Source organism: Vipera berus (assembly GCF_964194415.1).
Source record: "Vipera berus genome assembly, chromosome: W".
In the NCBI taxonomy this organism is placed as follows: domain Eukaryota; kingdom Metazoa; phylum Chordata; class Lepidosauria; order Squamata; family Viperidae; genus Vipera; species Vipera berus.
This window is the reverse complement of record NC_138210.1, coordinates 13,596,620-13,619,130: the sequence shown is the minus strand read 5'-3', so window position 1 is coordinate 13,619,130 and position 22,511 is coordinate 13,596,620. Positions and strand designations below refer to the sequence as shown.

Genomic DNA, 22,511 nt, shown 5'->3' with positions numbered 1-22,511 from the left:
AAAAATATGACAGTATCGCAAAAGGCTCTTTTAGAAGGATTAACTGGATTTGAGATTGCTAAAAGGGTCAAATATTTGGGGGTGTTTTTGTCACCCTCTAATACAAAGTTATATAAAAATAACTATGAAAAATTATGGGGAAAAATTCAAAAAGAAATGGAGAGTTGGGAAAAATTGCAATTGTCTTTGCTGGGAAGAATCGCAGCAGTGAAAATGAATGTCCTGCCTAAATTTCTATTCTTATTTCAAATGATACCGGTTCTTAAAAAAGATTCTAATTTGGAAGAATGGCAACGGGGTATCAATAAATTTGTTTGGGCAGGGAAAAGGCCACGAGTTAAACTTAAGATTATGCAGGATACTCGTGAAAGAGGTGGTCTCAAAATGCCTAATCTTAAATTATATTATGAAGGAATAAGTGATTGGATTAATTTGACACAAGAGAGATTATTAAATCTTGAGGGCCATGACTTGTTATTTGGCTGGCATGCATATTTGTTGTATGATAAGAAGGTAGATAATGTATTTAAAGTGCATATTCTAAGACAGGCATTGTTGAGAGTTTGGAAGAAGTATAGACATAAGTTAGACTGCAAGATGCCATTGTGGGCAATTCCAAAACACGCAATAGAAAACATAAATGTTGGTTTCAAACATGATGTGACTACGTATAAGGAGATTTTAAGCTTGGAAAGAGGTGTCTGGTGTTTAAAATCGTATAACCTCTTGCGAGATGAGAAGATTGTTCAAACTTGGTTTCAATATACTCAGTTACGGGCCAGGTGGAAAGAAGATCAGAAAACTGGTTTTGCAATGACTGACGAAAATTTGATAAAGCAAATTAGAAATCAGGGTCCAGCACATATCAAACGAATATATCTTGCATTGATAGAAATTGACTCAGAAACAGAACTTGTTAAAGATTGTATGATAAAATGGGCCCAGAATATCCAAGAAGTTATTACAATGGATACGTGGGAAAAGATCTGGGTGAGGAACGTAAAATTTACACAAGCTCAAAACCTAAGAGAGAACTTTTATAAAATGTTTTATAGATGGCATTTAGATCCTAAAAAGCTTGCAAGTATGTATCCGAATTATCAGCCAAAATGCTGGAGGTGTGGTGGCGAAGATGCAACATATTTTCACATATGGTGGACCTGCAAAAAGGTTAAGGCTTTTTGGATAAAAATTTGGTGGAATATGCAGAAGATCTTCAAGCAAAGGATAAAGTTTTGTCCGCAATTGTTTTTGTTGGGTATAATTACAGATGCTACTGTTGTGAACACTAAGTTGATGTTGAATTTAATTACAGCAGCAAGACTTTTAATAGGTCAATATTGGAAGAAGGAGGAACTGCCGACTATAGAAGAATGGACTTTAAAGGTTTCTGACCTGGCGGAAATGGCAAAGATCTCGGCTTATTTGAAAGATCATTCGCAAGAACGTTATATTATGGAGTGGAAAAATGGATTGAATATATCCAGAACAAATATGGGACTAAAAAGTTTCATTTAGCATTTGAATAAGTCTTCCTTTCTATTTTCTTTTCTTTTTATATGTAATATTAGTATTGCTTGTAGTTATCTTATATGAGCTAGAGAGTGATAGATTTAAGAATTTATTGTTGGTAGCATATGGATGTTTATGATTGTTCTTTGTTTTTATACCTTGTACTTAGCTCTGGGAAGTCGGGGGGGAGGGGGAAAGGGGGGGAGGGGTAGGGAGGGATAGGTAGGGGTGGGGGGAGGGGAGGATTGTTAAAGATAAAATGTATTTTAAAACTTTTCAATAAAAAAAAAAGAAGCTCGAATTGCAAATTATAGGCAGAACCTCCAATTTCAATCCAATCAGAAACATTTCTACCAATCCATCAATGGAGAAACTGCAATGAATCAGTCAGTACCTGACAAGGAAGAAACAGTGCAGTTCTGGAAGCAGATATGGGATAACCCAAAGAAACACAACAAGGATGCGGTTTGGTTAAAAGAGGTGGATGCAAATAAAACAGAAGTTGAAATGAAAGAACTAGTAATAACAACAAAAATGGTAGAAAAAAGAGCAAGGAAGATCAAAAATTGGTCAGCACCAGGTGAAGATGAACTGCATGGGTTTTGGTTGAAACATCTAACTGTTATATACCCACTCATTGCCAAGCAGTTCAACAATATACTACAAGGAGGAGATATTGAAAAGTAGCTAACAACTGGGAAAACCTACCGAATAATGAAAAATCCAGCAAAAGGGACAACACCAGGCAACTACAGGCCAATTACCTGCTTACCAACAACTTTCAAATTGCTAACTGGTGTGGTAGCTGATGCAGTAAAACAGCATCTAGTTGAAAACAATCTCAACTCCTAATAGACAAAATAATCTTGGAAAACTGCAAGTAAAGGAAGACCAACCTGAATGTGGCATAGATTGACTACAAAAAGGCATTTGACTCTCTGCCACATGACTGGGTAATCAAGTGCCTAGAAATAACAGGAGTCAGTAGAAACATCAGAAAATTTGTGCAAAGATTGATGGCACAATGGAAGACACAGTTGCAGGTCGATGGTGAAAGACTGGGAGAGGTTAATATCAAGACAGGAATATTTCAAGGAGATTCATTATCACCACTATTATTTGTTATTGCACTGTTTCCTCTGTCAACAATACTGAATAACTCAGGACATGGCTATCAAACATCAAAAACATCTGCCAGACTATCCCACCTCCTTTACATGGATGACCTGAAGCTGTATGGAAAAACATCATCTGAAATAGAATCACTGCTGAACACTGTCCGTATATATAGCCAAGATATTGCAATGGAGTTTGGCTTGGACAAATGTGCCACACTTACTCTCAAACAAGGAAAAATAGTGAAAACTGAAGGAATAAAGATGCCCCATGAAAATAACATTAAGAGTCTGGATGAGAAGGATTACTACAAATACTTGGGTATCCTTCAAGCTGACAACATCAAGCACACTGAAGTCAAGAAAAAGATTAGAGGTGAATACATCAAGAGAGTGAAGAAGATCTTAAAGTCCAAACTCAATGGAGGAAATACCGTGAAGGCAATCAACACCTGGCCAATTCCAGTCTTTAGATACACAACTGGAATAGTGGACTGGACTCGAGCAGAACTAAAAGCAATGGATAGGAAGACCAGAAAAATAATGACAATGAATCATGCCCTTCATCCACGCAGTGACATTGACAGATTCTATCTACCAAGGCAAATAGGTGGATGTGGAATGCTGCAAGTACATCAGATGGTTGAAGAAGAAAAAGTGGCTTTGGAAGAATATCTGAAGGACAATGATGAAGATGCACTGAAATTAGTATATCAGGAAGGCTTACTGACTACTGGAGAGACCAAACTGGCCTACAAGAAAGACCAAATGAAGAACAGAATAGAGGCATGGGAAGACAAAGCACTACATAGCCAGTACATTAAAAAAATAGCTGGGAAAGCAGATAATAACAAGACCTGGCAATGGCTAAGAGCAGGAAAGTTGAAGAAAGAGACCGAGGGACTAATTCTGGCTGCACAAGACCAAGCCTTAAGGACAAATGCATACAAAGTCAAAATTGAGAAGACAGCAACAGACAGTAAGTGCCGCCTATGCAAAGAAGCTAAAGAAACAGTGGACCATCTGGTAAGCTGCTGCAAGAAGATCGCACAAACTGACTACAAGCAGTGGCATGACAAAGTAGCAACAATGGTGCATTGGAAGATCTGCAAGAAATGTCATTTGCCTGTAAGCAAGAACTGGTGGGATCATAAAATAGAGAAAGTCATAGAAAATGGTAAAGTTAAACTGCTCTGGGACTTCAGAATTCAAACAGACAAGCACCTGCAACATAACACCCCGGACTTAATAATTGTCAATAAGAAAGACAAAAAAGTCTGGATAGTGGACGTGGCAGTGCCTGGAGACAGCAGAATAGATGAGAAAGAACTGGAAAAGATAACAAAATACAAAGACCTACAAATAGAAATTGAAAGACTGTGGCAAAGGCAAGCAAGGGTAGTACCAATAGTAATAGGAGCCTTGGGTGCAATCCCAAAACAACTGGAGCACCAGTTCAACACCATTGGCATTGGCAAATTCACCATTAGTCAATTGCAAAAAGCGGCCTTACTAGGAACTGCTTCCATCCTGCGACGATATCTGTAATACCATCAAACATCCACATCTGCCTATCCCAGGTCCTTGGTAAGGACTCGATAGGTAGACAAAAATGCCAAATCCAGTCTGAACATCTGGCTGACTGTGTGATGATGATGAATAATAATAATAATAATAATAATAATAATAATAATAATAATAATAATAATAATAATAATAATAATAATAATAATAATAATAATGTTGGAAGGGACCTTGGAGGTCATCTATAAGCAATCCACCCAGCAAAGCTGACACACATAAGATAAAGACTTCACCCAGAAAGGCTGCCACACTGTAGATAAGAAGGGAGAAAGCAGAAGTAGCTAAAAATGTTCCCTTATGGGTGTTTCCCTAAAGACACCATATGTTCCCAGTTGGGTTAGGACATGGGGTGTTTTCCTTGCTGTCCTTTCATGACCCTGCATCCATGACTCTGCACGTGCTCAAAGACAGCAGGGCCATCTGCACATATTCACAATTCATACTTCCTATGCTGTCCCCTAATTCCAGGTCAACAGCTCCTGATTTCTTATGCTTGACACAGAGTCTCTCATCTGACAATCTGTGGAGCAAGGTCCCTAGAGACCTCCCAGGTATCCTGCGCAATCACCACCTCCCCTACTCTTGGGTCTCAGCTGGTGCCAAACCTGGAAACTGGTTGGGCATATCTCAGTGAGTGGAACCCCGCACTCTTGTCCCAACCAGGTCTTAGTAACACATGCTAGATCATCCTCTTCCTCAACAATTAAGTTGTGAATCAAGGTGGCTTTATTATAAACTGATCTAACATTCACCAGCAGCAGCCAACAGCCCGGGGCATTTAAAGCCTGCCATCCAGGGCTTGCAGTTGAGTCTGGGAGACTGGAGTGTGTCATAACAATAACAGAGTTGGAAGGGAACTTGGAGATCTTCTAGTCCAGGCATGTCAAACTCACAACATCATGTGACATTGCACGATGTATGGCGACTTTTTTCCCCATTGCTGGCAATGGGGTGGGCGTGGTTTCGGCGTGACGCATCTGGCCCATGGGCCGGCAGTTTGACATGCCTGTTCTAGTCCAACCCCCTGCTCAAGCAGGAGACTATATACTGTACCATTTTAGACAAATGGCTGTCCAGTGTGTTCTTAAAAGCCTCCAATGTTGGAGCACCCACAACTTCTGATGGCAAGCTGTTCCACTGGTTGATTGTTCTTACTGTCAGGAAATTTTTCCTTAGTTCTAGGTTGCTTTTTGTTCAGTTTCCATCCATTGTTTGTCTTGCCTTCTGGTGCTTTGGAAAATAGGTTGACCTCCTCTTCTTTGTGGCAGCCCTTCAAATATTGGAAGACTGCTATCATGTCTCCACACTTTCTCTTCACTAGATACAACATACCCAATTCCTGCAACCATTCTTCATATGTTTTAGCCTTCAGCCCCCCACTCATCTTTGTCGCTCTTCTCTGCACTCTTTCCAGAGTTTCAATATCTTTTTTTATATTGTGACCAAAATTGGATGCAGTATTCCAAGTGTCGTCTTACCAAGGCATTACAAACAGGTACTAACACTTCACGTGATCTTGATTCTATCCCTCTCTTAATGCAGCCCAGAACAGTGTTGGCTTTTTTGGTGGCTGCAGCACACTGCTGCTTCATATTTAAGTGATTGTCCACTAGGACAGGGCTTTTAGGATATGGCAACATCCAAGTACCACCAGTCGCATAGCAAGGTGTCAAAAACGTGATGACAAAAAAAGGAAAAAAGTAATGAAGTTCAGGTAGTCCTCGACTTACAACAGTTCGCTTAGTGACTATTCAGAGTTACAATAGCACTGAAAAAAGTGCCCCCCAAGCCACAGCTGAGCAAGACGCCTGCCCGCCTGGCGGCGCTCTTCCTCCTGTCTGAGATTTTCATTGTTATGAGCATTTCTGTTGAGGATTGGCAGTGGGGGTGGGGTGGGGGTATGTTTGGTTTTTATTTCCCCCATCTGCTGGGTGGTTGCAGCAGATTTTGGTCACTTCACATGACCCTGTGACACTGTGACCATAATAAATATGAATCAGTTGCCAAGCATCTGAATGTAAATCGCAAGACCCTGGGGATGCTGCAACATTCCAGCTGATCGGCGCTTCTTCTGGGCTCAGCAGAAGCACCAGGATCAGTGCCGAGTCCCAGCTGGAGCCTGGCGCTGATCCTGGCCCCTCCACTGAGCCCTGACAGCCCCAAAGAAGCACTGATCCTGGCGCTTCCACTGAGCCCTGACAGCCCTGCAGCTCCAGCCATCTCTCGCTCAGGCTTGTGCGGTGCTGCCACCGGTTCAGCTCATTCCCCTCCCCCGCTACAACTTTTCTAGGATGGTCGCATACCACCTGCCAGGTGCCAATGTACCACAGGTGGTACCTGTACCACTGGTTGAAAAGCCCTGCACTAGGACTCTAAGATTCCTCTCGCAGTTACTGCTATTGACCGAAGTTTCACCTAATCTGTACCTGTATACAATAGCAATAGCTTTTAGACTTATAAGAGCCCTGGTGGCAGTATATAAGCCTAAATGCTATTGCTATTAGACTTATATACTGCCCCATAGTGCTTTACAGCACTCTTGGGGCGATTTACAATGTCGGCATATTGCCCCCAACAATATGGGTCCTTGTTTTACTGACCTCAAAGGATGGAAGGCTGAGTCAACCTTGAGCCCCATCAGGATCGAACTCCAGGCTGTGGGCAGAGTTTGCAATCTAACCACTGTGCCACTAGGGCTCCATGGGAACAAGATACCTTAACAAGATAACAGTTACCCTTCCAAAAGTGACTCTTACAACATTCCTAAGAAATATGTTATTATTAACTATATTACAAAAATAATAGCCTCTTTTTCCAACTTTACATAGTCAGAATATAAAATTACTGCTTACATAATAAAGCAGCATTGCTATTACAACTGAATATTGTTCTTTCTTGCTTTTGCTTTTGCTCTTCCATATTGAATCCAGCCTCTGACATTTGATTAGAAATCCTAATGTATTAGACTCAGTGCTTTTTTTCTAAAAAAAAGGTGCCGGAACTCAGAGGTGCTGTCACTGGGAGCGATGCTGGTGTCTTGCTACGGCATCGCCGCCCGTCCTTTGCACCCCCGCCCCTGTGGCTCGGAGCCACATGCTGCGGAGATTCCCCTCCTCACAGCCGCCATGGGGATTCCCCTCCCCACAGTTGCCACACCGCGGCCCGTGCTGAGCCCCCACCTGGAGCTGCTCCGAACCCCGACCCAGAGCTGTGTTCCTCGTGGCAGTGGTCTCCGGTGCCAAACAGCCTCTTTCCAACCACATCCAGAAAAATTTGTAACAAAAATTGGAATTCTCAAGGCCATGTTTGGTATTTCCCAGCAATCTGTTACTGGAAGGAAAAAGCAATCCCTGCTGCGTTACTGATCCCAGAGAAGCATTTGCATGTATGCAGGTATCCTTAGGGTGCCATAGTTATGGATGAGAAATATTGGTTGCAAAGTTGGCTTTTCTGGATGTAATACAGATATTTTGGACTTAATTTTGTTTCTTTCCATGTTTGATATTTTTAAAAAGGCATATGCTACTGACTACACTTATGCACATATGTAACATCTTTTGCTAGGATAGATGACCACTGCTTGTCCAGAATGTGAAAAGTGAAAGATTGTGACTAAACAAAATTTTAATGTACAGATAATACCACCAGAAATTATTTTAGCCTTTTTAATAAATGTTGTTATTGATGTTAAGCTCACCATGGAAAACATTATATATTGTTATGTATATACTAGGTTAATTATTTAAAGACTGAAGTGCAACATAACTAGATTCTAAATAATCTATTTTTCAAAACACACAACAGTCCAAACAGTAAAAGTAAAGTCCAAATTAAGAATATTTCATTCTTAAGAATTGTTTAATTGAAAGTGGTTTAGTTGTAATAGAAGATTAGATTCAAAATAGTTTTCAAGAGTGTACAAAAGATACTATTTTTTTCTGGCATCAGCTAAATTAGACATATTACATTGAGAAAAATGTTTCTCATTTCTTTCCTGTTACCTTTATTGATTTCACTGCAGAGATGTTAACATAGGAAATAGATTATTTTGTTATCTAATTTTACCTTCCAAAAGACAGAAGCAGATGAAAAATGTGAGGTTCTTTCCTGTTGGCTTTTTTGAATTAGCTGTTCTAGATTCTAAAAGTTTAGTTCCTAAAGAAGTAACCTTGTAAATAATTTTAATGTCCTGGTCTAGTGCAGGGTAGGCAACCTTGGCTCTTTTATGACTCAAGGACTTCAACTCCCAGAATTCCTCAGCCAGCATGGCTCAGCTTGGAAACCTCTCTCTTTCCCCTCAGCGTGGCTGGCTCAGGATTTCTGGGAGTTGAAGTCCATGAGTCATAAAAAAGAGCCAAGATTGCCTACTCCTAAAGCCAATAGAGGAAGCTTTTTTTTCAAAAGAAAAAGGTGCCGGAACACCGTTCTGAGCGTTCTATGAGGAAAAAAAGCCCTGATTAGACTCCATTTCCATCCTTCCCTGGCCAACATGACCATATTTGCTGGAGATGTTGTGAATTATGGGCAGATATACTGTATCTATAATAACATATTGCAGCAGGTTGCATAGAAACAAGTCTATAGGTGTCAGGATCCACCCCCATCCACGTCTTAGGAAAGAAAAACTCTTGGAGACAGAATTGCCCAAAAGGAACTTTTACTAAAACATGATGGCTAGTGGAAAATCTAGACAGGATCTGAAACTGTGTTACAGTTTGGTACTTTTAAATTTTCCCCAAGTGAAAACCCCTCCCTTCAGTCCATTTGGTCAGTCCCGGATCAATAAAAGTTCAGGTGTCAAAATCTTCCATGGGAGAAGAAATCTTCCATGCCTTTATGACAATTACTTCCTCCCTTTCAGATTCTAATCGGAGATACAAACCAGATCTCTCCCCCCCCCCCTTTCTTTGTTCTTCTCAGTTCAAAGGTTTTTCCCCTGCTCTAATGACACCTGCAGGCAGACTGAATAAACAATCTTGCATTAATTGGATAGAGATGGCCAACTAACATCTTCTCCTGTCTTCCTTGGGGAAATGGCAGAATCCAGTGAGGGTGTAAGATTTTATAACGTGCATATAGAGAATTATGAATGGGATATAAATGGATTCTGACAATAGGCGTGCTGAGCATTTATGTTTACAAATGCTTCTTTCTTGTGTGTTTTTGCTGTTTCCTCCCTGTACTGATATGTGATACATTTGCATATATATTATCTCATGAAAATGAAAAGGAGATTGTGAAGGCCAAATGGTGTTAGGGTGATTCCTACTAATATCAGTCTCTTTTATAAGTGTATGAATATTGCTTTATAGTCTGTTTTTCTCCTGAGCTCATTGAAACCATAACAACTTATTGGATGTATTTTAAAGAATTGTCTGTTTTCCCCTCCATAAATTATATCATTATTTTCTTCTCTTATTTTGCACAGAGATTAAAAGATCTCAAACAAAGAGAATTTGCTCGCAACGTTTCCTCAAGATCCCGGAAAGATGAAAGGAAGCAGGAGAAAGCCCTTCGACGTCTGCATGAGCTGGCTGAGCAAAGGAAGCAACCTGAATGGTGAATTATGACCTACTACAAGGATGCAAAATACTTAAAGCTAGAGTCTGTCCAGGGGGCTTTTTTTTTAAAAGAGCTTTTGCATCAGGTACCCATTTTGTTCCTTAAAAACCTTCAAGTTGCCTACCATGGCTGCTAGGCCCTTCCAGTTTTTTACTGTACTCCTCAATATTCCTTGCAAAGCCTGGTGTGGCCTTCGAACTGACAGAATTTGCACATTGCTGTCTGTTGGTAAAACCAAAGGCAGTTTTGTTTCAACATGCAAGTTAGACGGACTTGTAACTAAATATGCAGTTACTTTAAGTCATACACTAGAGACAGAATGAAGTGCTGCTGCTGCTGCTTAGTGTCAACGCTGTGACAATGGATGTCGTAGCTCTGACAAGTGAAAAACCAGCAGCCATTTTTTCTCTTGCTTTTAATGTGCCTTTCTATTCTTTTAGAGTTCAGATGTAGAAGGGGGGATGGAGTAAATGCCTGAAGGTTTAGCTAGCCATAACAATGTAGAAGTGTGGAAACTCAAGGACGTGTTCTGATAAGGTTTTGGTGGGCTGAGGGGCTGGACAGAAAAGCCCGTGTGTTGTGTAGTGGGTTCTGGAGAGCAGGAAGGATGCCAGGCTGATGAGTACAACATAACAGCTCTTTATTTGGTGGAAGTTACTGTACTGGGGAATAGGGGCTACCTGCACTCCTTATATACCTGGCCAGTACTTGGCCAGGTGCACAACCAACCAATCGGATTGAACCTCTGTTTCCCGCCAAAACTGCTTCCCGCCAAAACAGTTACAGTTCAACGCCTCCTGGTGGTGACTCTTATGCAAGTGCTTTAGTTGTTCCTAAAAGCCTAATACATAACACCCCTTCCCCCTTAAGGATGAAACAATACACATCGACAACTATTACATTCATGACAACCAATCTTCCCAATGGACCTAGCCATCCGGCTTCCCTTATTTGCGCACATAGTCATTGAGGTACGCGGGTGGCCTATGGAACCGAGATGAACATCTTAGGGTTTCTTCCCCCTTGTGGGCTGGCACCTTACTCGGCGTATCCTGGGAGTCCCAAGTTCTCCTGAACTGGCGAGTCAACAGGTAAGCTCTGGCTGACCGTTCCTGGTAGACCTACCCCATAGTCAGACCCTGTGGCAGGGTTAGGCCCACGGTCCTGGGAGGGTCACTGTCCTGGTTGATTGGGGTTCTCCTGATGCAGCTGTGTGTCAACCTGGTCCTCCTCAGGCTCGGACGTGGCTGTTTGTTGGTGGTGCTAGTAGGGGGAATGTGAGCTAGCTTGTGTGCCAGCCTGAAAACTCAGTGAGGGGTAATTCACCCCGTAGTCGCTTGGTGACCGTTCTGGAACTCTTTTCCTTATTTGTTCTATGTGCCGTCTGACCTGACGACCCCACTCCACCCCTACTACATAAGATAAGGGCCCAGTTTTGTTTACACCACCCCAAAATCCACAAGTGTCCCAGACCGTAGTTCCTGGCCCAGACCAAGTCACCCGGGTGTAGATCTCTTGGGGGTTTGGGTTGCGCGGCCTCAGAAGCCACTCTGTCGAGGTGAAGCCTGTCCAGTTTGGTGATGAGGTGTCTGCCCCAACGGAGCTCCGCAGGACTCTTCCCTGTGGCTGTGCATGGTGTGGTGTGTTGTGATGATAGAAATTCCGCCAACCTGTGGTGCCAATCACTGATGATAATGCACCTGAGTGCGTCTTTGGTTGTTCTCACCATCCTTTCTGCTCGTCCATTAGTCGACGGGTGGAAGGGCGCGGATGTGGCATGTCTAATCAAGTTTTCTCTCATGAAGGCCTGAAATTCCGCAGCGGTAAATTGAGCCCCATTATCTGATACCTGTCAAACAAACGTCCACGCCGGAAAACGCAAGCCAGAAGAACGACGACGTGGCACGGTTGACTGCAAGAAAACCTTTAGTGTGACGAAATCCATACAAACACAAAGTCAGCGTTGGGAGTTACTCACCCCCAACGCGCCTTTTATCCCGTGCCTGTAGTTGGGCAACAGCCCCACCCACGAGCCCCACCCCTTCCCCGCGCAGACCAGCATCCGCCTGGGCTGCGTAAAAACCCCACCCCCCTATTCTGTCGACCCACGCCCAGCTTCTCCCTCTGGCACCGAGGTCCACAGCGTGGAGAATAGCGTAAGCCCAGCACCCCCCTCCCCCGCACCCTAAGGTCCCGGACGTGCTCCCCTCCACCGCCTCAGCACCCCGCACCACAACCACGGCCCCCTGGCAGCCCCTGACGTCTGGGCGCAGCTGTAAAGCGCCCTGCGCTGCTGCCGGCTTGCAAGCAGCCGAAACTTCCGGGGACACGCCCACGCGCGCCTCCAGCACAGCCGCCGTGCCGCCGTCAGCCTTGCGAAGTCCCGTGAGCCCCGCGTGACCGCCGGTGGCCGTTTCTGGCCACTTCTCAGCTGTTCGTGCCGGCGCCTTGCTGTTCGTGCCGGCTGTTTGCGTCTCTGGCCGCCTTGCAGCTGTTGGTGCGGCCACGGGTCCGGCCTCTGGCCGCCGTACAGCCGGTGAGTGCGGGCGCGGCTGGGCCTCCTCCAGTCCCGTGCGGGTGCTGCCTGTTGTGCTCCCCTGAATCCCTTTGTGGTGTTGAGCCCGAGGGGCTTGACAGTCGGCCCCACCTACCAGGGCTCCTCCTGGAAGGCAAGACAGAGAGGTTACACATGCGCCAAGGAGAGCGGTAGATTCCCCCCGACCCCCTCCCGAGGGTTTGCTCGGGTGCTTATGGTGAAAGGCCCTAACCAGCTGAGGGGCCTGGACGTTTGGCTCCGCCACCCACGACGCCTCCGTAGCCGGATACCCTTTCCATAACACCAGGTACTGCAGCCGCCCCCTCCGCACCCTGGAGTCCAGAATGTCCTGTATTTCGTACTGCCCATCTCCCACAGGCCCCGGGCCCACTGACTCCCCCCTGACAGGAACGGGAGCTGGTTTCAGCAGGCTCCCATGGAATACGGGGTGCACCCTGCCAAGGAACTTGGGCAGCCTGAGACGCACTGTGACCGGGTTGATAACGTGGGTAACCTGGAAGGGGCCTATGAATTTAGGGCCTAATTTCTTGCTGGGTATTTGCAGCCGCAAATATTTCGTGGACAGGTACACCCAATCTCCAACCCCTGGGGTGTAGAATGGTTGGCGCTTCTTGTCCGCTTGGGCCTTCGAAATGCTGGCCTGTTTGTCCAGTGCCTCCTTGGTTGCTGCCCACGCTTTCCTGATTTGCAGCATCCACTCCCTGGGTTGGCAGGGGGAGGTCGCTCCCTGGTCGCACTCGGGGATGGGAGTGAAGTCGTAGCCCGACACCACTGTGTATGGTGGGAGGCCGGTGCTACTGTGTACAGCGTTGTTGTGGGCAACCTCCGCGAACGCCAGTAGGTCCGCCCAATCCGTCTGCTGGTACGATATGTAGCTACGCAAATATTGTTCTACTGCGGCGTTGGCCTGCTCAGCGGCACCATTAGTGCAGGGATGGTACCCTGAACTCAATCCCTGGGACGATCCTACGAACCGGAGGAACTCCCGCCAAAACCTGGCGGTGAACTGCACTCCCCGGTCTGAGATAACGCGCCTAGGTGCCCCGTGTAAGCGATACACGTGTGTTATAAAGAGCCAGGCCAAGCGCTGGGCCGAAGGCAGGCCTTTCAACGGAACAAAGTGGGCTTGTTTAGAGAAAAGGTCGATCACAGTCCAGATGACAGTGTACCCCCGGCTCTCTGGCAGGTCCACGATGAAGTCCATACCTATGTCCTGCCACGGACGGCTGGGGTCCGCCACTGCCTGCAAAAGTCCCACTGGTTTCCTGGGTTGGGGTTTGGCCATGGCACATGTGTGGCAACGCCGGACATAATCCTTGACCTGTCGCCTCATGCCAGGCCACCAGAACTGGCGCCGGGCGAGGTGCAGGGTCTTCAAGATCCCAAGGTGACCGGCCTGCTTGGCGTCATGACATCTATAAAGGACAGCCTCATGCAGGGCTTGCGGCACGTACATCCTGTTTCCATACCATGCCAGGTCGTCCCATCGGGTCAGAAGCCGCGGATGCTGCTGTAGCCAGATATCCCCCACAAGAGCCGCTTTCAGACGCTGTACGAGGTCATCAACAACCTTGGTTTGTACAGCCTGTACTGCCTCTGGGCCGAGAGGAGGGATGAGGGCCTGTACCACCTCCTCCCACTGGTTGTCGTATTGTGGAAGGCGTGAGAGGGCGTCTGCCAGGAAGTTTTTTTCCCCTGGGACGTATTTCAGGGTGAACCTGAACCGCTTGAAGTACAGGGCCCACCGCACGTGTTTAGGGGCTAATTTCCGTGGCGACTGTAGGGCTTCCAAGTTTTTGTGGTCCGTCCACACCTCAAAGGGCTTCTCCGCCCCCTCCAGGAGGTGCCGCCACGTTTCCAACGCCCATCGAACGGCGTAGGCCTCTTTTTCCCAGATAGCCCAGGCGCGTTCGGTGGTCGACAGCTTCTTTGACGCATAGGCACATGGTTGCAACGCTCCTTTGTTGTTGCGCTGTAAAAGAACAGCCCCAACCGCCACGTCACTAGCGTCCGCTTGGACGACGAACGGTGCTGAAGGGTCGGGATGTAAAAGTACGGGTTCTCTGGTGAATAGGTCTTTCAGAGTCTCAAATGCCCGCTGACAATCTGTGGTCCACGCTACACGTAATCCCGGTCGTGGTTTCACCGCCAGTTGCTTGGTTTGTAGTAGGTCTGTCAACGGAAGAGCAACTGCAGCGAACGACGGTATAAACTGTCGATAAAAGTTGGCAAACCCCAGGAAGCTCTGTAACTGTTGTCTGGTTCCCGGGGCTTGCCATTGCTGTATGACTTCCACCTTCTTTGGGTCCATCGCGATCCCAGCCGCCGAGACCCGATAGCCCAGATAATCTAAGCGAGAAGCGTGGAACTCGCATTTCGACAATTTCACGTAAAGCCGTGCATCAAGAAGCTTCTGTAGGACTTGCCGTACGAGGGTGACGTGTTGGTCCATCGTCTCCATGTAGATCAAGATATCATCAAGGTACACGAGCACCCCCCTGTACAGGTGTTCATGCAGAACCTGGTTTATCAATTGCATGAAGACGGCGGGGGCCCCCTGGAGCCCGAACGGCATCACACAGAACTGGTAGCTGCCAAGAGGGCAGTTGAACACCGTTTTCCACTCATCTCCCCTTTTTATACACACCCGATAGTAAGCTTCACGTAAATCCAAACGGGTGAACACCTTCCCTTTGGCCAGGTGGGACAACATGTCCTTCATCAAGGGCAGTGGGTACAAATGCTCAACACACACTGCGTTGACTCCCCGATAGTCCACACAAAGACGCAGGCCCCCGTCCTTCTTCTCCCTGAAGAGAACAGGTGCTGCCATCTGCGACCGAGCGGGCTGAATGAACCCCCGCGTGAGGTTTTTGTCTATGTAGCGCCGGAGTTCCGACATCTCCCGCGGTGCCATAGCATACGTCCGTGGCTTAGGTAGTTTGACCCCTGGCTCCAACTCGATCGCGCAGTCCGTAGCCCAATGAGGGGGCAGGAGGTCACATTCCTGCTCACTGAAGACTTCTAGGAACGAGCACCCCCCTGTACAGGTGTTCATGCAGAACCTGGTTTATCAATTGCATGAAGACGGCGGGGGCCCCCTGGAGCCCGAACGGCATCACACGGAACTGGTAGCTGCCAAGAGGGCAGTTGAACGCCGTTTTCCACTCATCTCCCCTTTTTATACGCACCCGATAGTAAGCTTCACGTAAATCCAAACGGGTGAACACCTTCCCTTTGGGGGCTGGGGCCCTACCCCAAGGTGCAGGTGCCGACAACCCCCCTCCCACCAGATGGTCGGCCCCCACCTGTCCAACCATGCAAGCCCCAGGATCACCTCCTCCGTCATGGAGGGCACCACGATGAACCGCAACCGTTCCCAGTGCTCCCCCATATCCAGCCGTGTGAGTTCTGTGACGTGTGTGATGGGCACTCCCCCCAGAAGAGACCCATCCACCTGCTGGAAACGTATCGGGTGCTTCAGCCGCACCACCCCAACACCCAGTTTGGCCACCACCTTCCGGCTGATGAGACACCTCGTGCTGCCAGAGTCGATCAAAGCCTTGAACCCTAACACCTCACCCGTATTGGGGTTTGTCAACGTAATCGGGACTGTGAACGGGCTAACCGGAGCACTTACCATGGGGTCTTCCTCTGGTCTGTCGCCATGCCCGTAGACCTCCACATCCACGTCAGTTGGGCTGTCACCCTCCGTCTGGACGCTTCCCCCTGGTGTTGCATCCACAGCCTGAAGAGAGGCCCGAGAACGCTCTGCAAAGCGTCCGGGGGTTGCGCCCCTTGCTGGGGTTGCTGCTGCGACCACCCGGGACGCGGGTATAGGGCAGGCGGCCACTGTGCCCTGGCTGATCACACCGGAAGCAACGGGGAGCGGACCGGGGCGGTTGGATGGTGGGCCCCGGCGACGGTGGCGATGGCTTCTGTACCTGGCCCTGCGGTCTCGGCGGGGCCTGTCGGGGGTCCCCCGTGGCCTGCACGTGGTGTTGGCAAACCTGCAGGCCAACATCCAGTTCGATCGCAACCCGCAGCCACTCTTGGAGGCTGGGAGGTATCCCGCGAACGATGCAGGCCCTTAGGAGGTATTCGTCCAACCCAGCCCGGAAATGGTGGATTAGCATCCTCTCCAGCCACGAACTGAGCCTGCCGGCCACTCCCCTAAAGTCCTGCACGTACGCCGTAGCTGGTCGGCCGTTCTGCTGCAGGCCTATTATCTCGGCCTTGGCCCGTTGTGTGCACGTCACATCCTCGAACCGTACGCGCAAAGCCTCAAGGAAAAGGCCAACGTCACCCAGCTCTCGGGCACGGTCGCCATAGAGGTTCGCCACCCATGCCGCTGCCTCCCCTTGTAACACCGTGGTGACGGCCATCACCATCGCCCACTGGGACGCGTACATAGGCCGTACCTGTCCAGATGATGGATGACATGTCCGAGAAAAAGGGCCAGACGATCAGGGTGGCCGTCGAAGGTCACGGGCAGCGGCGGTGGGCTGAGCCACCACTCCCCAGGCTTCTCCTGGACAGCTGTCTCCGAGGCCTCGTCGCCCTTTGGTGCTGGACACGGGTCCCGGACCTTGGGCTGGACCACCAGTGGGGCCTCTCCCAATTCCCCCACCTCGAGGGGCACAGCAACCCCAGCTGGCTCTTCCCCCGCTGCCACAGGCACACCCCCTTGAGTCCCCTCGGCCATGCCAGCACGTTGGAGTCAAGAGCACAGCAACGAGGGGCGTTGTGATGAGGCAACGCTGACTTACTGTCAAACAAACGTCCACGCTGGAAAACGCAAGCCAGAAGAACGACGACGTGGCACGGTTGACTGCAAGAAAACCTTTACTGTGATGAAATCCATGCAAATACAAAGTCAGCGTTGGGAGTTACTCACCCCCAACACGCCTTTTATCCCGTGCCTGTAATTGGGCAACAGCCCCACCCACGAGCCCCACCCCTTCCCCGCGCAGACCAGCATCCGCCTGGGCTGCGTAAAAACCCCACCCACCCCTATTCCGTCGACCCACGCCCAGCTTCTCCCTCTGGCACCGAGGTCCACAGCGTGGAGAATAGCGTAAGCCCAGCACCCCCCTCCCCCGCACCCTAAGGTCCCGGACGTGCTCCCCTCCACCGCCTCAGCACCCCGTGCCACAACCACGGCCCCCTGGCAGCCCCCGACGTCTGGGCGCAGCTGTAAAGCGCCCTGCGCTGCTGCCGGCTTGCAAGCAGCCGAAACTTCCGGGGACACGCCCAGGCGTGCCTCCAGCACAGCCGCCGTGCCGCCGTCAGCCTTGCGAAGTCCCGTGAGCCCCGCGAGACCGCCGGTGGCCGTTTCTGGACGCTTCTCAGCTGTTCGTGCCGGCGCCTTGCTGTTCATGCCGGCTGTTCGCGTCTCTGGCCGCCTTGCAGCTGTTGGTGTGGCCGCGGGTCTGGCGTCTGGCCGCCGTACAGCCGGTGAGTGCAGGCGCGGCTGGGCCTCCTCCAGTCCCGTGCGGGTGCTGCCTGTTGTGCTCCCCTGAATCCCTTTGTGGTGTCGAGCCCGAGGGGCTTGACAATACCACAATGTCAGGCAGACCATGTGTGGCAAAAAGTCTCCTGAGCACTTGGATTGTTCTGGCCGTGGTCATATTTGGTACTGGCACTACCTCCAGCCATTTTGAGTGGCTGTCTACCACTATTAGGAAAAGCTGTCCTTGACATGGACCAGCGTAGTCTATATGGACCCTGGACCAGGGTGTATGCGTTGCCTCCCATTTGTGGACAGGCGCTTGGGGCATCTCAGGTCTGGACCTTTGGCAAGTGTAGCATCCCTGTACCTGCTCTTCCACTGCCTTATCTAACCCTGGCCACCAAAGGTAGCTCCTTGCTAAAGCCTTCATGCGAACTATGCCAGGGTGCCCTTCATGTAGAGACTGCAGAACTCTATCTCTTAGTGTTGATGGTATAATAACCCTACTACCCCACAACAGGCATCCTTTATGTGTGGACAATTCATGCCTCCTTACAAAATACGCTTGGAATTCTGGGCCTGGACTTTTATCCTGCCACCCTGTGAATACCCAAGACTGAACTCTGCTCAGGATTTTGTCTGAGACTGTCTCTGCTGCAACATCCTTTGCATGGAGAGGGCATTCCAGTAGCTCTTGGATTGCCAGTATATGTGCAGCTGGCGCCGGATCTGGTTCTATGTTTGCTAGGGGTAGCCTACTTAACCCATCTGCATGGCCCATTTCTTTCCCTGGCTTATGAATCAGTTTAAAATTGTAAGCCGATAGGAATATGGACCATCTGAGCATCCTAGAAGAGAGTATTTGTGGGGTTTGTTTGTCAGTGGTGAATAAGCCTAATAGAGGCCTATGGTCCGTAAACACTGTGAACTCCCTACCATACAGATAGTCGTGGAATTTTTTGACCCCAACCACTATTGCCAGGGCTTCCTTGTCTATCTGTGCATAGTTCCTTTCTGCACCTGACAAGGTTCTAGAGTAGTAAGCTATGGGAACCTGTGTACCATTTCCCTCCAGATGGCTTAGTACTGCTCCCACTCCATATGGTACCTTTCCCCAACGAGTTCTCCGACTGTCGCTTGGGTAGGCCCTCTCAGAAACAGCTACGGCAGACTGCTGTGATGTGGCCCAATTTTCCGCAGGCCAGACATGTGGCCGACCGGAACTTGCAGTTCACCCACAGGTGGTTGCCTCCACAGCCTCCGCATTTCGGGGATGGAGCTGCCTTCTGCTGGCTCTCCCTGTGCTCGTGTCATCGATCCTGTTGTTCCGTTTTCTGATGGATCTGGTCAATGTCAGTTTCTTCCTCGTCTGTGTGCTGGCCGTACGTAGCGTCTTCGTAATGTATTGCTGCCTCTGGGCTGCTGGGCAGGGGAATCTGTACTGCTTGCACCGCGCCTCCGGCCGCCTCGTCAACCAAGATCTCATCTTGAGCGTCTTGGAGAGTTATATCGGGCCTTGTGAAAAGCCTCTGTTGCAGTCGCTTATCTCTTAGGCCGCACACCAGCCAGTCCTGAAGTCTCTCGTCCAGGTTGGAGAACTTGTAGAGGCGGGCAGCCTGTCGCAAGGCCGCGATAAACTCCGACGCAGATTCGCCCGGCTGTTGTACCCTCTGGTCAAACCGGAACCGCCAGGCCAGCTCGGACATTTGGGGCTTGAAATGCCCGTTCAGCTTTTGCGTGAGGTCTCTGTATGAGACGGTTTCGATTGGCATCGGTGCATATAGGCTTTTGGCCAAGTCGAATGTGGCAGGCCCACTTATGCAAAGCAAGGTCACCGCTTTTAGGTCGTCCTCAGCGATTTGGTTCACCCGGAGATAGTTCTCAACTTGTCCCAGGTGTGATGGCCATCATTCGGGATGGTGGATGTCGAATTCTCTGGGCTGGCCGACCTTTGGCATCTTCCTCTTGTTCTGGGATCCTGCTACGCCGACTCAGATGGTTTTTTTGTAAAAGAAAAAGGTGCCGAGAGACTTCCGGGTGGTGCTTCAGCGGTGTGGACGGTCGGGATTGACCGCCAGCCTTCCGATTTCGTTAAAGCCGCGGAGCAGCCGATGATCAGCTGTTCCGTGTCTCAAAAACCCTTCTCCTTGGGTGAAGAGGGGAAGGGGAGACTCTGGGTAGGGGTAGAGCTCTGCTAGAGCCCCAGAATGTTTATTCTGGGGCTTGAAGGGTGAGAGCTCCCCCGAAGCCCGGAAATAATGCGGGTCAGAGAACTTTTCTGCTTTTAAGCAGAACAAGACGCTGAATCCACTCCTGCTGGATTTGATTGTTATCTTGAGTAATTGATGCAGGCGGAGCAGATGCGGGAGCAATATAAACAGCAAGTATAAGACTTTAACTCTGGAACCTCAACTTTTTTCCTGTTTCAACGATCGTTTTTTAAAAAGAAGGGGAAGATGGCACCTGAGTGATTCTTTGTAACAAGAATTGAAAGCATCTGGCTGGTGTTTTTTTTTCTTCTCAAAGTGAAAGTGATTGGATATTGAGGAGGAATATGCAAAGTGGATTCTCAAAACTTTATAAGATTTTGTTAAACTTTGGAGTTGTTTAAAAGTGATTATAAGACTTGGATATTTAACAGTTAAATTACAATAGCAAGTGGGGTGGAAAAGTGAAAGTGTGTAACAAAAGTTAATTAGGTGTTAAAATGGCTTCCAAACCGCCTAGAATCCCCGTTCCTAAAAGTCCGGGGGCATCGCCTTTTCAGCAATCTGGAATTCAATCTTTGATGTTACCTTCTGCAACTGCTGCACCTGTATTGACTTTAAACGACTTACAAGATTCTTTAAAAGATGCTTTAAAACTTCAGTCTGAAAAAATATCTGAGCAGGTGGCAGAACTTATTGAAGAAAAAAATAAGGAAATACGGGAGGATATTTTGATGGCATTTCAGGGGCTCTCAGGTTGTATTGAGAGTCTGGATGAATGTGTGGAAGAAGTGAAACAAAATAATCTGATGCTGGAGGCTAAAATGTGTGAAGTTGAGAATAAAATGGATAAAATTGATGATGAAGTGGTGATGACACAATATAGAGACATGGAGTTTGCCCTGAGGATAAGAGGTTGAAAAGAAAATCCACAGGAAAATCTGGAGGAGATGTTGGTGGATGCTCTGGCACCTATTTTGGGAATTCAACCAGAAGATTTTTTTGTGCAGATAGATAAAGTATTCCGTGTTAATTCTTGGATTGCTAGGCAAAGGAAACTGCCAAGAGATGTGGTTGTGTATTTTACAAAGAGAAAGATCAGAAATGAGATCATTCAAGCTTTTTACAATAATAGATTTAAAGTGGCTAATCAAGAGGTTTTGATTCTGAAAGAGAGGCCCCCAAGAATTTTGAGAAAAAGGAAAGATTTTGTTTTTCTGGCAGATGAATTAAAAAAAACAACAGCTTCAGTTCAGATGGGAGATACCAATGGGGATTGTGGTGAATTATGCTGGAGTAAGATATCGTCTTAATACAGTTCTGAAGGCATGTGATTTTTATTCTAATATATTGAAAGCAGGTTCACCGCCATATTCAGAAGTTAAAGGAGGGAAAGAAGTTAAAGGAGGAAAAGAAGAAGGAGAGCGACAGGTACAAGAAGTACAGCAAATTTTGGAAACTGTGCATCCCCTGGTTTTATTAGAAGAATCTAAGACTCAAAGAGTGACACGAGCTGCATCTAGACATAAGGAATAACAACAACAACAACAGAAACAGTGTTCTATAACTACAAGTCAGGAATCTACTTCTAGTGAAGCAGTGGGAGGAGCTAGGCCAAAGAGGCAGATGCTTATGGATCTGCAAGAAACGCTCCAAAAGCTTCAAGTCGCAAAAGATGGTGACAAAGTTTCTAACCTGGAATGTTAATGGATTAAATTCACCACAAAAGAGAAAGAAAGTATTTCAGTATTTGAAACAATTTAAAAATGATGTTATATGTTTGCAAGAAACGCATATTCGCGCATCTGATCAAAAATATTTGATAAATTCTAGACTGGGTATACAATTTATTGCATCTGCTCCAGAGAAGAAAAATGGAGTAGTTATCTATGTAAAGAAAGACTTAACAGCTAATTTAATTGAAGCAGATAAACAAGGAAGATATATTATAATTGAACTATTAATAGAAGGGAAGAAAACACTTTTAACTGGAGTATATGCACCTAATCAACAGCAAGGAGAATTTTATAAACTGTTACATAATAAAATAATTCAATGGGATTATAAATCGAGTATTTTAATGGGAGATTGGAATGGAGTGTTGGATACTCAGAAAGATAAACTACTTAAGATAAACTTTTAAAACTACTCCAAGCCATGCTAGATTGCCAAAATATTTTTTGATTTGAAAGATGACTTGGAATTGCGAGATGTCTGGAGAGAACAAAAATTGAAAGAAAAGGATTTTACTTTTTTTTCTGATAGACATCAATCTTTTTCTAGGATTGATTTTATATTAACTACTAATGATTTTTTTCTAGGATTAAGAAGATTAAGATATGCCCAAGAACTCTATCAGATCATAGTCCAGTTTGGATGGAATTGGATAAGGGCATGGGGGAAAGAAGATCATGGAGATTAAATGAAAATTTGTTTAGATATGAAGAAAATGTGGTAGAATGTAAAAAGCATATGCAAGAATTTTTTATTATGAATATGCATAAGGGTACTCCCATTGAAAT

General features: G+C 47.3%; 1 protein-coding gene across 1 annotated transcript in view; it reads left to right on the top strand.

Moving 5' to 3' along the window:
* Positions 1–22,511, top strand: part of LOC308676479 (G patch domain-containing protein 8-like) — a 374,388-nt gene that overhangs the window by 339,007 nt on the left and 12,870 nt on the right. Inside the window, exon 7 of the mRNA XM_081342293.1 lies at positions 9,640–9,770. Coding sequence (XP_081198419.1) covers positions 9,640–9,770 — 131 coding nt within the window. The remainder of the gene's footprint in view (positions 1–9,639; positions 9,771–22,511) is intronic.